The following is an 18,366-nucleotide window of genomic DNA, read 5'->3' on the forward strand; positions in this document are numbered from 1 at the left end:
CCTACATTCGTACGACTCGAATGAAATTGTCTCGCGAAGTGGCTTACAAATATATTACAATAAAGGCGCAATATTCTAGAGTACAGGGCTGCATTGGCCATCTTCGAATTACTTGCTTTTTCTTTTGCTTTTATGCAAAGTGATTTCCATCTTTCCCTTTTCCGATACTGCCTACAGAAAAATACGCCTCTGTGGTCATAGTTATTCTAAAGATGGTGATATTACAGTGCAGTAGTTTTCGAATATTCGCTCACTCATTAATTTCACGTCGACGAAACCGGTACCTTTGTTGAATCGCCGGGCAATTTGCAACGGTGAGCATCGAATTATTTGTCACTAGTAATTAGAGAAATTATACGTTACGACAAATGGTATTCGCGGACGAGATACAGGTATTTGGGGCAACGGCGATATTGGATCGGCCCTCGGTGCCTGCCCTTTCGACGACTCGCGTGTCGAGCGAATAATTGGAAGGGCAAATATTTGACTTCTCCGAGCGATTGATTGACACTTCAGCGTCGCTCGTGTTTCCTCGATAAACACGTGATTCCTTCCCGTCGTGCCACTCCTTTCCCGGCTCCGTACTTTGCTTTACTTTTTTAGATGTCGGCCGGTTTGGAGGGCGCATTAATGCTTTTAAAATTCCTAGCCAAACAATAGCCCGTCGATGTATCCCCTCGTGGAAAAGGCTAGAAGGGACAATATTGACAGAGATACGGGGATGCCGCAACCCCCTGCGACGTCGTGCTTCCAATTCGTCGGCCACCTTGCAGTCGGTGTAAAACGAAAAACGAAGGACATATGCTGTCGAACGAAATTCGCTCGGCAAACATTGAACAGAACTATTAATAGAATTATTAATTGCATAATATTGCAAGCAGAAGCGAGTTCTGAATGTCCGAAGGGTTGAAGCGGAGGATCGATTTTCCTTGTTCACGCTTTACGCGCGACTCGTATCGGAAAGGGTTGAAAGAAAAAGTTTCGAACGTCGACGTCCGTTGCTTTGGCTCAATTAATACGCGCTAACGCGATTAATTAATGCCGAGGCACCGGTGATAAAACGAGTGAAGGCGGTGGGAAGGGAGAGAGGATTCCTCTTGCTCGAACGGCTCTTCGTAGATCTGTCTCTCACGTTGGAACGGTAGTCACCCTTGGCGTCTTAACTTCGACATCAGAGGGCTGTTTCCGGGGCCCGATATTATCTCCAGGAGAGTGCTCGAGAATATTATACGCGCGTAGGGTGCACACACATGCGCCCCCCTTCTATATCGAGGGCCAGCTACTTTAACCGTACTCGAGAGCATGCCGAGAGAGTGTCTACAGAGAGGAGACCCGTCCTACCTAACTATCCTCAGTGTCGACTACTTGCTAATCGAATTATCGATCCCTGTCCCCAGACCGGCTCTCGAAGGGAATATTAGATTTTCGAGGAATTTCAATGCGCGACGCGAGCCATCGCCGCGGGCTTCTTTCGCATTCCGCTTTGTCGCGCTTCCTGTTAACGCGACACCTTCCTCCTTTCAACGATACTCTTAGCTCGTTACTTTGGTAATTTCATTGGAAGAATAATTGAAGGAACTTGGTATCCCTTCTTCTTCTGATCTCTCGTTACTGCTACTTTTACTTGGCAACGATTGAAAATTTCTTCATTGTTGCAAGTTTATTATTTCGTTATTAACCGACTTCGAGAAAGGAAGAAGTTACTCGATTCGATCAGTAGTTTTTCTTTTTTTTTTATTATTATAAATCGCTAGAGTTTTATATCGCAGAGGAATTATTCTTATAATTTTCTTCAGGAAAATGTGTGATTTAAAAATGTCATGTCACGTATCATTTCGCGCAGTGGACGCGACAGACATTCTATTTCCAGGTGTTTCCCAGGTAGTGATAAATCGTAGAAACGTATCTGGGGGCACTTACCAGCTAGCAACATGTATATGAGACATCACGTGCGTCGGTCGGAGGCACGTTTCCTCCCGGCAGACAAGTGGAAAAGAAGGAAAACGGGGGTTGGCGTAAGAAAGAGAAGTATGAGGGATGGTAGAGAAACGTCGGGGGAAAAATTCCAATATGCCTGGCAACTCGGAACGGCTGTGCATGGAATGCGTTCGAGTCCTTGATTGTGCATCGAAAGCATATTTTTCTCGTACTTCCGATATTGCAGCGGCGAGTTCCTCTCTTTGTAACTGGCTGCGCCATTCGAGATCTCCGGTTACTTTCCTCTTTCGTTTCCCCATTTCCTTCGTCGGCCGCATCTGCTTACGATGGAAGATGTATTTTTCGGTGACGCGTGTGCACACGGCCGTGGCTAGGCCGGGGGTGGAAAAAAAAAAAAATTGTCTGCCACGTTGAATCGCGAGCGTTGTATCAAGTCTGCCTATCTAGAACGCATTCAACTTCCACCGATCGGGGAATATACATCATGCGTGCTCGGGAAACACCTATCCAACTGAATTGCGGTCGTATCGCGGCCGAGGCTTGTACCTGACTCGAACAACTTCCGTCGTTCGCGTTCTAAATATCCTCCGGGAGACGTGGCTCCTGTTGAAGCGAACAAAAGTTATAACTCGGTCGAGACTCGTGTCTGTTTTGCCATTAGATCGCGCGTACTGCTAGAAGTTACCCGGTGTGCGATCCTGTCACTAATACCAGTTCCTTCCATGTTGCTGTTGCAGGTGATGCATCGATGTCGCGTCAGGCTTTCGGCTGAATCGGCAGGTAAATCGACCGACCAGTCGTCGTCGTCTATAATGTCGATGTAACGACGATCGTGGGCAGGTGCGAAACGGAAGCTGATCGAGAATAGAACGGCTAGTCTGAACGTGAAGAAGCTCGATCGCAAAGAAACTCGAGGCGTGTACAGGAAGAAGCGAAGCACGCACCAGTGGAGAGTAAAACGAGATCGATGATCAGCGGTTAGAGAGAAGAGAGAAGCAAAAGGAGAACGGTGAAACGCGGAGGAATCGGGTATCGGTAAATGAGTTTAAGCGTACCGAGGTTGCCGGACTCGCATCCCACGCGTCAGATCCACGTACCCAGGCGGGTACGGTAGTTACTAGGGCACAGACCAGCGTCAAGATAAAGTCAGTGAGAGCGGTACCCCAGGATGCGCAGGAACGGGTGGTGCCGTTAGTGGTGTCCAACAGCTCGTCGGAGAGGCGAGTGAAGGGAGAAGGGGGCCACGAACACGGGCCCCAAAAGGGCCTGCTGGATGGTCTAGCTCGCGAGCAGCCATCGTCAGTGGCCGATTCGCGGATCGACTCGGTGGTGAATAAGGGAAACGAGACGATCGAATCGTCGTCTATTAAGGAGGACCTCGGTACCGCGTGCGCTGGTCCAGGTCGAACGGAATCGGATGCTGGACGAGTATCGACTTCCCTCACGGTGGACGAATCGAAAGCCTGCGAAGCTTTGAGGATCGAGTGCGGTGTAGCGTTGAATCGTACGCCGGTGTTGGTCCATCAGTGGCGACACCAGCAAGAAGAGGCGAACGCCGCGTTGGATCTGCAGCTGATAGCGGACGGCAGCTCGGAGGTCCGCTCGAAACGGTCGAGAAAAACGTCGGCCAACGTCGAGGAATCGTTGGAAAGGAGAGGAGGACAGTGTCCGGCGCACAGCAGGCATAGAGTGTCGGCGGCTGGCGTCTCGAGGCATCACGCGGACAGCACGCGAAGGAATTCCAATCGATCGTGTCGGGTTCATGGTCGACGGAGGGACCGGTCGCGAGGTAAAGCCACGGAACGACAGAATCAAGATACCAGAGATTTGACGGTGAACGAGTTCGAGTGTTCGGTTATACGATTGGAACAGGACCCGATCCTCGAACCGGTAAGAATACTGGGCTGCCCGCCCGCCGAAGGACTCGAGATATCCTCGTTCCTCGAGCCAGCGCCCAGCTACGGTTATCCGGGCATCAACGTATCTCGTATAGGAAACGGTGAGGCAGCCTGCTTCAGCCTGTACGATCCTAACAATATTCTACCGAAGAGCCGCGCCGGGAGCATCGCCAAAATCCTCGAGGGACCTAATCGCGCGGTGAAGGACATTAACCGGAAGGTGTTGGCGATGGCGCGTGCCATGACGCCCGCTTGGTCCCTACGTTTACTCGGCGTCAGCTGCGGTTCCGTCGTCTGCGCCTGGGGACTATTGCTGATACTGTCCGTGCTGGGCGGTGGCGCCTCTCATGGTACCGCCCTCAGTGGATTCGGTCTCGGAAGTTTGTCAGGAACTATAGAGGACATGAACAGTGTTAGATGCCCATGGTTGTGCACGTGTACCGGACAGGAGGTCGACTGCTCTCATCGGGGACTTTTGCAGATTCCTGGAGACCTGGCCAGCATGCTCCTCGCCGAAAAACTGTGAGTCCATTTTTTAATCATTTTTTTCCTCTACTTTTATTTGCATTTAACCCTTTGAGGACGGAGCATTCTTAAGTTTGCACAGAGTATTATTAATTTAATTTAATTATAAATTACTATGACAATTATGTTCGGACACGCATATGCGTCGATCGTCCGCAAAGGGTTAAATATATCATTTACGAGAGATTTCATAAAACAAGTCGATGAAAGCCAGCGTACGTATAAAAGCGTCGTTCGTAGGCTAGAAAAGTCGATAGAAACAGAATGCGTGGACATCGAATCAATAATCGAGCCGCAGGACGATCGCGTTTATTGTTTCTCTCGTTTCCCACGACGACAGCCGCTTGTTTTTGCAAGCTGGATGAAACGCGCGTAACCAAACGTTGGCGAAGGCATCGGGCAAGCTCTGCTCCGTTCGTTTCGAGCGAATCGAGGCAAGAAGCGTTAATTTAAACGGAATTGCTCCCGGTCGAACGTCGATGCGTGGAAAGAGAATTGAACGACGGTCGTTAAGCGCGCCGCGTATTTCCTCGCGGTGGATTTCCAGCCGGCATGAACGTCGGTTTAATAGTTTTGCATTTCCTCGTGACGATGGTGGCCTGAAGAGCGATAAAAACGCAACGGGCCGCAGTAAACCGCGTTACAACACGGTCGCTGGAATAAAACGTCAGGAATATCCGTGTTCTCGAAGCTTGGAAGCGCGGTTCACGTTTTATCGATGATACCGCGATGGACAACGTTCTCCCTAGTGTCCATAATTCGCGAATACAAGCATTTTGTACACCGCCCGACGTCGAAGAATTATTAAACACGGAGCTAGGGGATCGTTTCTCTGCGATATAGACAAGTTTTCACGGCTATCGGACGCGGTTGGTTAATAGCGCCGATATTTTCGAAAATTAGTTAATAAATTATACCTTAAGTCTGCTAAGTTTCTCATAAATTCTCATAAATTCTCATAAATTAAAAAACTTTGCTTTACTATTTTCGAGATACTCGAATTTTTTACAATTATTTTTCATTTTCTTCCACTTTCTCCTTCGACACGGTCGCGAGACAGTTCCAGAAAGATAAACTTTCCGGTTGGTGCATCCGAACCGACGATCTTGTTAATGAAGCAGACTTGTTGGTACACTCGGTGTCGTTGGTTAGGAGCAAAACGATTTATCAGACGGACGGAGTCTGGTGGCGATTTCTTGTTTTCTTTCGCGGCGATCGCGATGGAACCGCTGTAACAGGGGCCCATTAATGACGATCGATTAGCATACGATTAATATGCCGTCGACGAGCGAAGGGATACCGCGAATAATTAAATCCTCGAAATACATTATTGCCGACGCGATGGCACGAAAGTCTCATCGCGAAAGAAACGCGAAAACCTCGACGCTCGGCATACATAATTTCCGTTCTTTTTTCTTCTTCTACTACCTTTATCTCCTCGCACGGCGGCTCCTCGATGTTTTGCCGTGGGATCGAATACAGGATCGCATCAATTTTTAATTTCATTTCAAACGGAAGACGAGTAGGAAGAATGCTCCCGGTTGAGTAAATAATGATAGGGAAGATATCGGAGATGACTCTGCCGGTTATGAATTTCGAAGGAAGGAAACTGTCTTACGAAAGTCAATATTGGATAGCAAATTGATCGGAAAAATCAATTTGGCGTTTGATAAAATTGAATAATCAAACAGTGTCGGCTGGTATCGACGGGCTGATATATTACAATAAAATGAATCAATTGAAATTTCATTTAATCTATTCTCTTAATTAAAATTAAATATCTTAAGTTTCGTGTTGCTACTTTTGTATAGTAAAAGATTCAATCTTACAAGGGTCATAAAATAGGAACCTCGAAACCTTTCTTCACCCCATTCGAATGTCTAACGAAAAATATTTTCCTATCTCCGTTGAGAATCACTGTTTCTACCTGTGTCGGTCGTAGCTACCCGATGTCAAGATAATTACGGAGCGGGCCAGATTTCCCAGTCCGTAACCCCGTCTAAATCTGCGGTCCATGGACAGCTAAACGGTCTCGCGTTATACGCGAACGTAGATGCATCGATTTACCAGTGACACGGGTCATCAGAGTTTCCAGCGAGTCTCCAGGGGTTGCTCGAACTCGGCTGCAATGTTCTTCCGTGTCTGATTGCTCCCTCGTTGCCAGCTCGTTTTAATCGAGTGATGGAGTTCTCGAGATGATCGCAACTCGATGTATAATTCCGATTTTTCCTCATTAATCAACCTAGGCCGGTGTTCATTTACCGAGCTGGTTTATGGAGTAATTAATCATGAATTTGTCGTTTCCAATCAAGATCAACAGTAATTATATTTCTGTCCAAAGATCTTTCATTAATTTCTATTACACACGGCGTCGCAAATATGTGTCGTTCGTCAAATTAATCCGCAAATAGGTTAATTAGAATATCGATCAAAAGATTCTATTTCAGTCTTCTTTCATACTAATCACAGTTATCCAAAGATTCACAAGTGGCAGCTTCGATCACGGAAACGCCAAAGCGTCGAATAAACAATAGATAAAGGGAGGCGAGGATAGACTATCTGTTTTTCCACGAGCATCGCGTGACCCCGATAAAAGCAACCCCTTTCGCGAAGCGGCTGACAGTAGCAACGCCGGAAGGGTGCTTATGATTTTTCGATTAGACTGTGCAAACATCACGCGACAGGGAAAACAATCGTAACCGTGGGGCTAAGTGTTCGAGGAATAGTTTGAACGTCTGCTACGCGGCTCAAAACGATAACTAAATTCACAATCGATCTTGCGTAAATTGACCACGCGTGAATTGGAACCTTCGACGAATCTCGAGCCAGTACGTTAACTCAATTTCTTCCTGACCCTCAAAAAGTTAGCAAAGAAACGTCAACTCTCTATTGGGTAGCTCGGTGTCGCTTCGTTGGGCCGAAATTGTTGAAGAGCTCCTTCGAGATTCTTCTCCGTTAGGGCTTAATAAAATTCATCAGCCGATAAGCGAGCTAATGATCCAAATTAATCCGATTTGGCGTGGTTCAAAGAGGCGAAGCGAGTCGAGTCCTCGTCCGACGTCGCTCGATTATCCCCTGGAACGAAGGTTCGGAAGAGGAGAACAGGCTTTGTTCGCGATTTCGCATCGTTCTTTACATCGCCCCACACTCTGCTCCTCTACCGGGATTGTAATTAAATTTTTTCGTCGCGATGTCCCGTGCTCGCCGACGCGTGAAATCGAGGGACACGCGCGGTCCCATTCGGATTCCTCGAGTGCAACGCGGTGGCCCGCATAGTTGCTCGCGCGGCGTGAAACTGCGCGTGTCGACGGTGAAACCGGCCGAGACAAAACCCACACGACTGCAATTTCGAAATTTTGATGCGCCTCCGTAACTGTCGCCAGTTTCCACTTACGTGTCCTGACAAATTAGAAAGGACGATAGACGAGTTGAGGGAATTTCAATTCATTTTTCTTCCAAAATTAAGCCCGGAACGAATGGAAATTATTTTTACATTTTCCTGCCATCTTCCTCCGGCATATGAAATCGATAACTGTTCGCGGTAAATTTTTTATGGTCTGGAAAAATTTGTCTGGGTTAGCTGGAAGCAACCGCTGGACAATTTTCATCGACGCAGTTATTTCCCTTAGACATGCAGAACGCTTGTGAAGGTAGGATGCGTTCCGTTGCCGCAGAACGTGGAAACGGTCGGCTAACCGCAAATATTTTACGTCGCCTTCGAGCGAGTCTCGCTTCGTTTAGGTCGCGAGGCCGGTGTCCTGAACCTGGCACGCTTCCCTGGGAACCTGCAGGATTCGAATTCCGTGCACGCGCCGTTCTTCCAACTCGCTAAGGATACGTCTAATCGCGTTGCACGTCCGTGTCTCCTCATCTTCGATTTTCCGTCGAGAGATTTCATCGGTTTTCTTTGCTAAACGTAGAATTTCCTTCGTTTCGCTAATCGATTTCAATTACAATACCCTTGATCCTTGGAAATTTTTATTCAAAGTCAATAAAGAACCGCTGCTTTTTTACGCAGTTGAAATTGACGGAATCAGTGGAGGCAATTGATATTTTTTATCGGACGCTGCCAACATATCTACCTGTGTAAATATTGTATTAGTCACCAGACATCGTGTACACAAAAAATTCAATAAAGGGCAGTCGCGTCCGAGATACGTGGACGGACTGCGTAGGATGACTTTTACATTTTGCAAAATCCCGTCTTCGATTGGGTGGTTAGCAGGAAATTTTCACACACGTGTGTTTACTCGAGTAATTTGAAATTAATAAGAAATTTCATGATGTCATTAGAAACTTGGAATGTGTACGTTCATTTATATACACTTTATCAATTACATTGGTTGTGTGTTATTAAATCAGCTGAACATAATTATTCTATGCATTTAAATGAGCCTCGCGCGATCAAACACGTAAGTCATCGTACCTAATGAATACTAATTAAATTTAAAAAACCAATGGTTACTTGAACAGGATCGCGGTAGGTGCATAATCAGTCGGCTATCTCATCGATGCAAATTAATTGATAACGATCGTGTTCGTTGTAGCCGAAATTGCTTACAATGCATCAAGATCGAACGATAAAATTCACTTGTTCGACTGCATCGTCATTTTTTCCCTACTAATTTCGTCAGATCCGTCCGAGGAGGTACGGTTGAAATGTTTTCAACCATGGCCCGCTATCACTGAATCTTCGCCTGTCACGGTGTCTCAACGCTGTAATTAATCCACCGATCTGTAATTAAGTCGATGATAAACGTAGTGTCCGAACAGAGGTATGATTAGCATTATTATTTATAATAACACGGCGAGCTGTCGTGCGTAACGCGCCTCTGAATGTACGCAACCGAGCTGGAACAATTAATCACCACTCAAACAACAATTACGCTCGATTATAGAGCCATGGACTGATCGAGATGTATCGTAATTAGCGGCGTGTGCTAGAGAAACCGAGGTTTCCAGAGCACAGAACTTAGAATCAATTATTCTTCATTGTTATTTCAATTGTTTCACTCGGATACAAAATTTTCCTCGCTGTTGCATAAAAATTTCTGGAACGTCTAGAAAATAAACGCGGTCGTATTTATAACGCGACGGTTTTTATTTTCTGCCGCATTGGGTGCGAAAGAGGAGTGTTTAGAAAGATGCGGGAGATATCGAGAGACTGTTCGGCACGTGAGAATCTGTTTCGTGTGCTCGAATGGATTTTAGAAACGCGTGTGGAGTTCTAGGCATCTGCTGGAGAGCAGTGAAATACTAGATCGAGTTGTGTGAATAGAGTTATATATAGAAAGAAAAAAAAATATTCTAAAATTGAAATAGGTGATTTATTCGAAACTTCGTGTACCGATTCACCCTTAATTAAATTTCGTGTTCTATTTTTGTATCATCCCCATATTTCCTTAAGTTCTTTAATCATCTTCCATTGATTCGCCCCGAGGAGAATCGACGCGTGTTTTTCGCGAAAGAAGCCTCGTACAGCAACCGAGGGGTGTGTGTTCCGATCGCAACACCCTCCGCCACCCCGTTCCTTCGGTTTTCTTTTATTGTTGTCTGTTTGGAGCATACCTACGAGTGCACTTTCATCGAGAGACCGGCGAAACTTCCATTAGACGGTTGCGGAGCTTCCATCGGAATTCAGGAAAGGGTGTCGATACGTCTGGCCGGCACGATTTTCTACCTGAGGTCTGCCGCGCTCCATTCTGATGCTGAAATTAATGGTTTTTTCCTCGACGTGAGAGTGCGCGGGTCAAACAAAGAATTATCGTGACCAGGCTGAAGGGGTTGGGGATGCGGTAGCAATGGTCGAGCCGCATTTTTTCACGTTACCGGATTTTAAAGTCCTCGAATTTCTCTTGGATATAGTTCGGTCCGCGTGCTACCTCGCTGAAAAATGATCGTCGGTCCACGTTTCCTTTTTTTTTTATTTTTTTTTATTTCCACGATCCGATCGATCGTGTCCACCGTGTACCCTCCATTATCTTCTGATATTTGATTGCTACCCCTTTTGGCCTCAGTCGTTCCGATATTTTAGAACATTTACCTTCTGCGACACGATGCACTTTAAAATATTTATATCAGTATCGATAAAATGATTCAACTTGTGACAACTGAAAGGAGTAACATTCTTTGAAGTTACTTTACCTCCGCATTCCTCTATTCCAACGGTGTGAAAAGTTCTATAGAATCCAGCTGACTAGGGATATTGATCTTGGAAATAGGAAGAGAAGAGTTCGATGTTGACTATTACAGAGAACTGATGTCCCTTTGTTATCTATTAAATATAAATTAAAAATCAGTGTTCAAGCAAGTCTTTCAGTTGAAGAATGAAAATCACGTTCTCGTGTACGTTCTTTGCAGCATAAATATTCATAATCAGCTAAGAAATGATTCATTGGCGAAGAGTTAATGGGTTTAGAGGCAACAGCGTGACAAGCAACCGGTCAAACAAAGAAACAGCTTTCGAAAAGCTTGGCTGCGTTTCTTCACGTTCAGTCCACCATCCCTCGACCTTCCTTTTTCGGAATTCCGGTATAATGAACTCCTGCTGTGCAGCCAGGCTACTCTTTTCACAGTCCTGGAATCGTTCAGGCTGCCCATGGCGGTGTACAACGCGTACACCTTTGCCATGGCAGTTTTAGCAATTAATTGGTGACAGCAGGTAGCCATGGACGCGTGGCACGTGACCGTGCATCGAGCCGCGATATTTTCAAACTTTTCGGGGATACCTATTTTATTATTCCGAACCGTTTCCACGGCACCCTTTATGTGCGAGCACGTTTTAAAATTCCGCTTGATCGCCGGTGGTCCCCTTTTTATCTGCTCATTTCGCGGACGCTCGCGTTTCTCATTCGCGATACCATACGTGAGCATATTAGATCGATGCTAATAATAAATGAAAGAGAGAACTTTTGATGTTTGCTCGCTCCTTTTTTGATGCCGATCTTTTATTTTTCATATTTCGTGTACAAAAATTCGTTCGTCATGGATCATTTTTAGCATCCTTGGGAACAATCAATTTGTCAGCTGGATAATGATAGAAATGGTCGAAATTGAACGCGACAGAGAGGCAATTGAGCGGAAACATTTTCCAAGGGAATACTTCGGTTGTCGTTAACGTTCAGCCGGCTTAACCCCAGCCGATAATCTCGTAAAATGTGCCGCTCTAACTGTCCCGCCACCCTTCAACAGGTCTCAGGACCAATTGAAAATCCGAAATCTGACGATCCCCGAAACGGGTTCCGCGCGCTACCTTCGTGTGCAACGCGGCTTGGAAATCTCCATGGGCGCATAATCCTCTGACAATGGCCCCTCTAAACGGAGATTTGTCCGCTGACAGAGGCGCCCTTATGCTCACGGATCGACGTCCTTTGACTAAATCGACCGTGTGCCGACACTGGTGAGCCCTAATTCTGATTTATCGCCGATTTCACGTAAACTGAGGAGGAAACTTCTTCGTCGTTCCGGCCAGCACTTTGAAAGGATGAGTATTCTTCAGCGGTCCATTACGTCCGCTCGTCATCTTTCTCGATGAAACAACCAAACACCCCATCTGGGGATCGTTTCATTTTTAATAAATCTCTTCGCTATAAATTTTCATCTCTTCTAAAAACTTTTCCACAGAATTATGTTTTTAAAAATGAATCGATGCAGCGGAAGCAAACGGTTCTCCGCAACCGTATGGCGGGTTAAAAAAATTCCAATCCCATCGATGTTTTTCAAAGTCCTCGAAAAAAAAGAACAACTCTCAGCACGGTACAATGAAACTGTGCAAAGGTACCCGGGGTAAAAAGAGAAGAGTCGACGAGTTAAACCATGCGGCTCGAGGTGAACTGCAGCATGCATCAGGCTGCGACGCGCATCGCCAACGACATCGTTCGCGAGCAGAAATAAATCCGCTCGTGGCCGCTTTGATCGTAACTTTCGCGCTCGTAGCCGGTGTACCGTGTATACATATGCCGTTGCCGTTCCTCCGCAAGGAATATCCGGGAATCTCGGGGCGCGAGGACCGAGCCGAGGCAACAGGAACGTAAATAACGGGAAAGAGGGCCGTGGATGCTGGTAGGATGATGTAGAACATCGCGGTTTTCACCGCGGAACGCCCCTGGACTTTCGGATCGTGTCCTACGCCGCAGGGGGCGAGACTCGACGCCCATGAATCAGCCGGTGCATGCAAATGAAAAGGCGAAGCGGGGGTGGACGAGACTTTCAAAAGATCGTAAGTGTCGGTCCAAGGGTTGGTCGCGTTCAAAGGAGAGAGAGAGAGAGGGAGAAAGGGGAAGAGAATTTTCATGAGGAACAGAGCGAGAATTCTTTTTTCTTGCGGGACGTAAGTGCGGCGAAAATGTTGCGGTTCCTTCGGTGGCCGAAATTTATGGCGACGTCGAGTTACAAGACCCGCCATGGGCAACATGAACTTGCACAAAGCCGAACGGCTTTTTGCCTCTACCACCGTCTAGCCGTCGAGTAAAACGGGATCTCTATTAGCGAAGGAATCGAGTATTATATTCTGCTCGAGTATCGCTCGTTGATTAGCTTGTTTTGTGTCCGATCCAAGAGGTAAAGGGTTAAGCACTTGTGCGTATGAGTTATTGCTCGATATGCTTAACCCTTTCGCTATAATATTCGATCAAAAAGTGCTCGTATAATATCGGGCAGACGTTTATGCGCAATAAAATGCTTCTGATTTACCATATGCTCAAAGTTATTGCAGTATAAATTCTAGTTTATTAAGTTTACGATGTTTTGTTTCGCAGTCTCCCTTTGTTTATCTTTTTCTTATGAAAGGGGCGGCTAACCACTCTTAGAATGTTTATTTTAAAATTAATAATATCTACTCTTAAATAAAATTCAGAAACGGAACGTATTCAATCGCTTTCAAAGCGAGTTCAGCTTCTGTATGAATGCAGCAGGGTATCGTAACGAACGACGACAGCGAAACGCGTCTTCGAGTTCGCATTGAGAAGGGTCGCGTGCAAAGACGAAGAAGGGTGAATCGCGTGGGCAGACATTTCCATACATTTTCCTCGCGGTTACCCTATTGTACAGGCGTGATACATCTTCCTCCTTCCTTTAAATTATTTTTTTCCATCCGAATCCGACACCATTAACATTTATATTGCCCCGCTTTCCGCTCGCTCCGGTCGCGCTCTATATTTTTCGGACAATACAGACCGCCTGCGGCGAACCGCGCGATATTCCACGCTCGAAAGGCTCCGGAGAAGGTTTTATTATTCGCGCGAATCGTCCGCAACACCTGGGGGTCACCGTGTGAATTCGATCAGCACGCCGCGAGACGAAATTTCCAGATCAATCGAGCGGGCATCGTTGACCCCTGAACGAGCCTCGATTACGCGACAACTTTATTCGAACGACAGCCTCCCCTTTGTAACGCGACGAAAATAGTTCCCTTTATCCGTTAATGCGGACCATGTTCTGCCCGTGCTTCGTAGGCTGAACAGCTTTTTTACTTGTCCCTTTGAGGGATGGTTCTTCTCGAAGGGCCTATTCCTTAGGGTGGGAAATATTATATTTCAAGTATTTTCCGATGATTCGAAAGTTATTTTTCGCGAGATCGCGTAGGTGCTAGTTGACAGAGGGGAAAGAATTTCCAACTCCCCGTGAAAGTCTCAGTCGAAAGTCTTAAAAACTATATAACGTTCGTCCCGAAGTTTCGCGCCGAGAAATACTTCCGCAGAGGAGCGTAGAACTCGCGCGTCGCGAATGTATCACGACATCCGTCTGCAAAGAGTTAATCCACCCCGAGGGAGAGGATAAGCGAGAAATCGTCGTCCCGAAGCCTCTGAAAGCGGTCGAAGGAAAAAGTGGATCCGGTGCTTCGGCGTTTCGTCGTTCAACGATCAGGATTACTTTTTTTTTTTTTACCAAACCGACTAATCTGGTCGGCGATGATGCGCGGGTGTTAACGCGAATGAGATTTATGCTGGCAGCCGCGGAAAGGAAAATAAGGGCACTCGTGACGACGAGATATTAGAGGATCGAAGAGAGGATGACAGGCAGGACAAGCGCAGGACGGAAGAGGGAGGCGCAGAACGAAAAGGGAAGTGGGTCGGCCAAAAGACGAGCAAACAAAACACATAACCTACGTATATCTTTGGCGTCTGTCAAAACACACGACGTGGCCCTCCAAACGGAGCTTACTCCTTCTCTTCCCTTTCTTCCTCCCGGTGTTATTTTTCTTTTCGCACATTTCGGACAGCTTGATGAGATGACTAAGATTCGAGCTGCTTTTATAGATACACCATCGCCTCTTCTGTTTTGATTTATGAGATCAAGGGAATGTTGAGTAAACTCGATTTCCGAGTAAAGATACTATTACTAGTTTCAATTGAATCCTTTGAAAGGAAGGAAACATTTCTTCAAAATGTAAAATTTCTAATTAGTGTAGTTGGAATTAGTCGCGCTCTATCGGGTTACTTCTTGCGAAAGCTTCCTCGGGAAGAAACCCAGTCACCGTTCGATTTAGGTTCGATTGAACGAGGAGAAAAACGAGCCCCACGATCGTCATTATCAATTCAACGTGCATTACCATAATTACACCGCGATCCAATAGGCCACCGTCGTCCGGTTATCGAGCTTTTTCTCCGATGCTACCTTGAAGACTCTATTCGGAAGGTTCTTTGATCGAGCCGCTACGAGGTCATCGATTAATTAGCCGACTGGTATATATCATCTTCTTGGTCGAGCAAGGGCCAGCGAAAAAAAAATGGATTAATCTCTTAGCCAGGCGAAATCGAGCCGTTCCGTTGGACTTTCGAAATGCCCAGGCTAAGATAGACGCGAGAAGAAAGATTGAGGAACTTGGAAGGAATTTGCTGGTGAGCCTGGATTAAGTTATGAGGGTTCTTCCTTCGAGTCACCCTCGCTCTTTTCTCCGCGTCGACCTCGAGCTGATACGCTGGCTCGGATTCGGCTTCTTTCCCAACCTCAATCGACGCTGGTTTTGTCGTTATTGTTTCCCTCGTAGCGGAAAAGACGGGGTTCAGGAGTAATGGGGAGCGAGACAAAAAAAGAGAGGGAACCTAGGAAGCCGGAGCTGGTCGAAACAATTAGGAGATCGGCTTTATGGACTGGCATAGAAGTAAGCAAATATCGGGACGAAGGGGTGCGTTGTACTTAACGCGGGGATGAAAAGAAACTGCTCTGGCTTTAATGCAACGACTCGAGAGGTGTTTTTTTGCCGAAGAAACGGGGTTGGGAGTTGCGGACTTAATTGTAGCTCAGTGGAGAATACACTTTGGGGTGGATACAGTTGATGGAAGGATACAGATAAATATGGAAACTTGAGATTGTATGAAAGTGCAACGATAGTACCGGATCGTGAGTGCATTGATATGGAAATTTAAATTATACGATTGTCTGATTAAAATGATACAATCACGATAGAATCATCCGTCACGTAATTACAGATTTCATTTTCTTTTTTAATAGTACTGAATAATGGAACGTTGCTTAACCATTTTGTCCACAAACTGTAAGACAGAATTATACAATGGGTGGGGAAGATCAAGGTGGCGCAATGAATCATAAAGAGACTGTATTGTTGCCTCTGCATTTTATTAAACTCATAAGAGATGAATCAAGCCCGCCTATTGTGCGGAGAAATATGCAGCTCTGGAATCTTCCTGGCAAATGAAACTTTAAAATATTCTATTGGTTGAGAATCAGTTGGTTAATTAACGTTTAAAATGTTGTAGCTTCTTTATAATTTTACAATTTTCTTGGAATATCAACTTGAATTTTCTGTTCCTATTTTTTTTTTTAATTTCTAACAAGTAGAGTCTTCGGAGGAGACGTTTAGTAAATTCTAACTCGAGCCACTTTGAGATTCAATTTTCTCGCGAATCAACGATCTTTCAACGATTCTAGCAATTTTCCAGAGCGTCCGTAGCCTGTTAGAGACTCGTCACATTGGTCGTTACGAGATGCACATTTCCCTCTTGGCGGATCTTGTCCCCGCGTTTCCGCGTGCTCCCTCTGAATCGAGGAAACGTAGACGCGGTTCTCCTTATCGGGAGCACCGTCCGGGATATCATTTCCTCCGGAAAATTACCATCCCTTGTGAGAGAGGAACGATCTTTCGCTACCGGGGATGACAGAAACGCCTCTTATTGCTGCGTCTGATGATGAGACGTCAAGCGTTTCGGGCCTGGTTTCCATCGCAACGTCGATGCCTGCCTCCGTCGAAGACGTTTTAATCACGCGACACGGGAAATGTAATGCACGAGGGAGGGAAAAACTTGTTCGCCATGTTAATACGATTTATTCGATAAAATTACAAATATATCTACTTTGTAACTTATCCGCTATCTTTGACAAAGATGATTCACAGATACGAGATAACTAATTTATTTCGCCTAATACGAATAACTGAAAAGATGCAGGAATAAAATACAAAGTTCCTCTTCCTTCGCTCATAAATTAATACTAGAATTCATCATTGATTCCGAACCACCTGCAATGAAATATCACTTCAGACACAATCGTACGTACTCTGTACATTATTTATCGCTTACATTGTCTACCTCGGAATATATTTCGTACCATGGACCCTTCATAAAATTTTGATAAAAATATCGCGAAGTTTCTCTCGTTGTAACATTCAATCTGGATGACATTTATTTTAACAGAAATCAGAACAAGTGTTTGATTTAATATCGAGGAAGTTTAGTGATTCTTTTTTAAAATATTAAATTTGAACGTAAAACTAAAAATATGTGATCGACTTGTGGAGAGGAGTGTACGCAAGTTTATTCAGGCTTCTACGAATTTATGGACAAGTTACAAATAACTATCCAGCCAGTTTAACCGTAGTACATGAACAGCATTGAAAAGGAAAGATGAACAAACGTGGCGTGCTCGTCGAAATCGAACGTCCAACGTTGGAAAACCGCGAGCTTTAACCACGGGGGAGGACAGTTTGACGTTTATTCGATGCCGCGTTGTTTCCAGAAATATGCATGAAATTCAGTCGAAACACTTGCATTATGGCAACGAATAGGAAACCGTGCGAAGCACGCCTCGACCGATAAACACACCGCCGAGCCATGTATTCGCGTCGAAGAAAATGATTTCGCGCATGAATCTTACCTGTATCGTGTTTCTATACCATTTATTCGGAACACTGCAGGCTGATTTAGCGACACACCATCTACCTCCGCTTCCTCTTTCTCTGTATATGTGCTCGCGAAACCGAACTCGTTTATTGGTTTTGCAACCGAGCACCAGGGAAATAATAGCGAATTCGTGCTGCCAATACTCGATTTCCCTGCTATATACCTTCGGAAAAGAACCGTCTTTTCGCGTTGAAACGACCCAGAAGAAAAATCTGGTTGGTAAAAATGCGATTAGTCGAGGAAACGAGCGGTGATCAATTAACTGAAGATTCACTCCCCTGAACCGATTGAAGTAGATATCTACTCGGTGTTTTTGTGGGTCGTTACTGGTATAGTTCGACTAGTAAGAGGTGTCCGTTATTATTGGAATTTATTAACAAGATTAATTCTAATTAACTTCATCAAATTATACCAACTCCATTTCATCTTCCATGATCCACAGAAGAGCATAGTTACATCGTAAGCTATTTTTGTGGGTGGTTGTTGGTCTGATTCAATTAGTCGTTTTTTGGATAAATTAATATTCTCCTAATTATCGAAACGATCGTTGGAATCTATTAACAAGATCAATCCAAATTAACTTCATCAAATTATGCCAACGTCACTTCATCTTCCAAGATCCATAGAAGTGCATAGTTGTATCGTGAGGTATTCCAGTGAAAATTACCATTAAGTATACTTATCATTGATCCTGCGAGCGCGTTACTACGCTCGCTCGTCAAAGCCTGTCATCGGGGGACCATGAATCTTCGTTCGAGCAGGAAAGATCGACACACCGTGTAAAAGTGAAAGCGTGAAGAATGGAGGATTCTTCTCGAGGTAGGATATCGCAACATCACGATCTTCTCGGGTTCTAAGAGCGTGAAAAA

The 18,366-nt window shown here is 45.4% G+C and overlaps 1 protein-coding gene across 3 annotated transcripts in view; it reads left to right on the forward strand.

The window, feature by feature from the left end:
• The first annotated feature begins 2,909 nt into the window (after nucleotides 1-2,909).
• Nucleotides 2,910-18,366, forward strand: part of LOC114876876 (protein slit) — a 280,937-nt gene continuing 265,480 nt past the window's right edge. For all 3 annotated transcript variants that reach the window (XM_029188766.2, XM_046286897.1, XM_029188767.2), the window contains exon 1: nucleotides 2,910-4,358. In XM_029188766.2, the coding sequence (XP_029044599.1) occupies nucleotides 4,066-4,358 (293 nt within the window). In that variant the 5' untranslated portion in view covers nucleotides 2,910-4,065. The remainder of the gene's footprint in view (nucleotides 4,359-18,366) is intronic.

This window comes from Osmia bicornis, chromosome 8, assembly GCF_907164935.1.
Source record: "Osmia bicornis bicornis chromosome 8, iOsmBic2.1, whole genome shotgun sequence".
Classification (NCBI taxonomy): domain Eukaryota; kingdom Metazoa; phylum Arthropoda; class Insecta; order Hymenoptera; family Megachilidae; genus Osmia; species Osmia bicornis.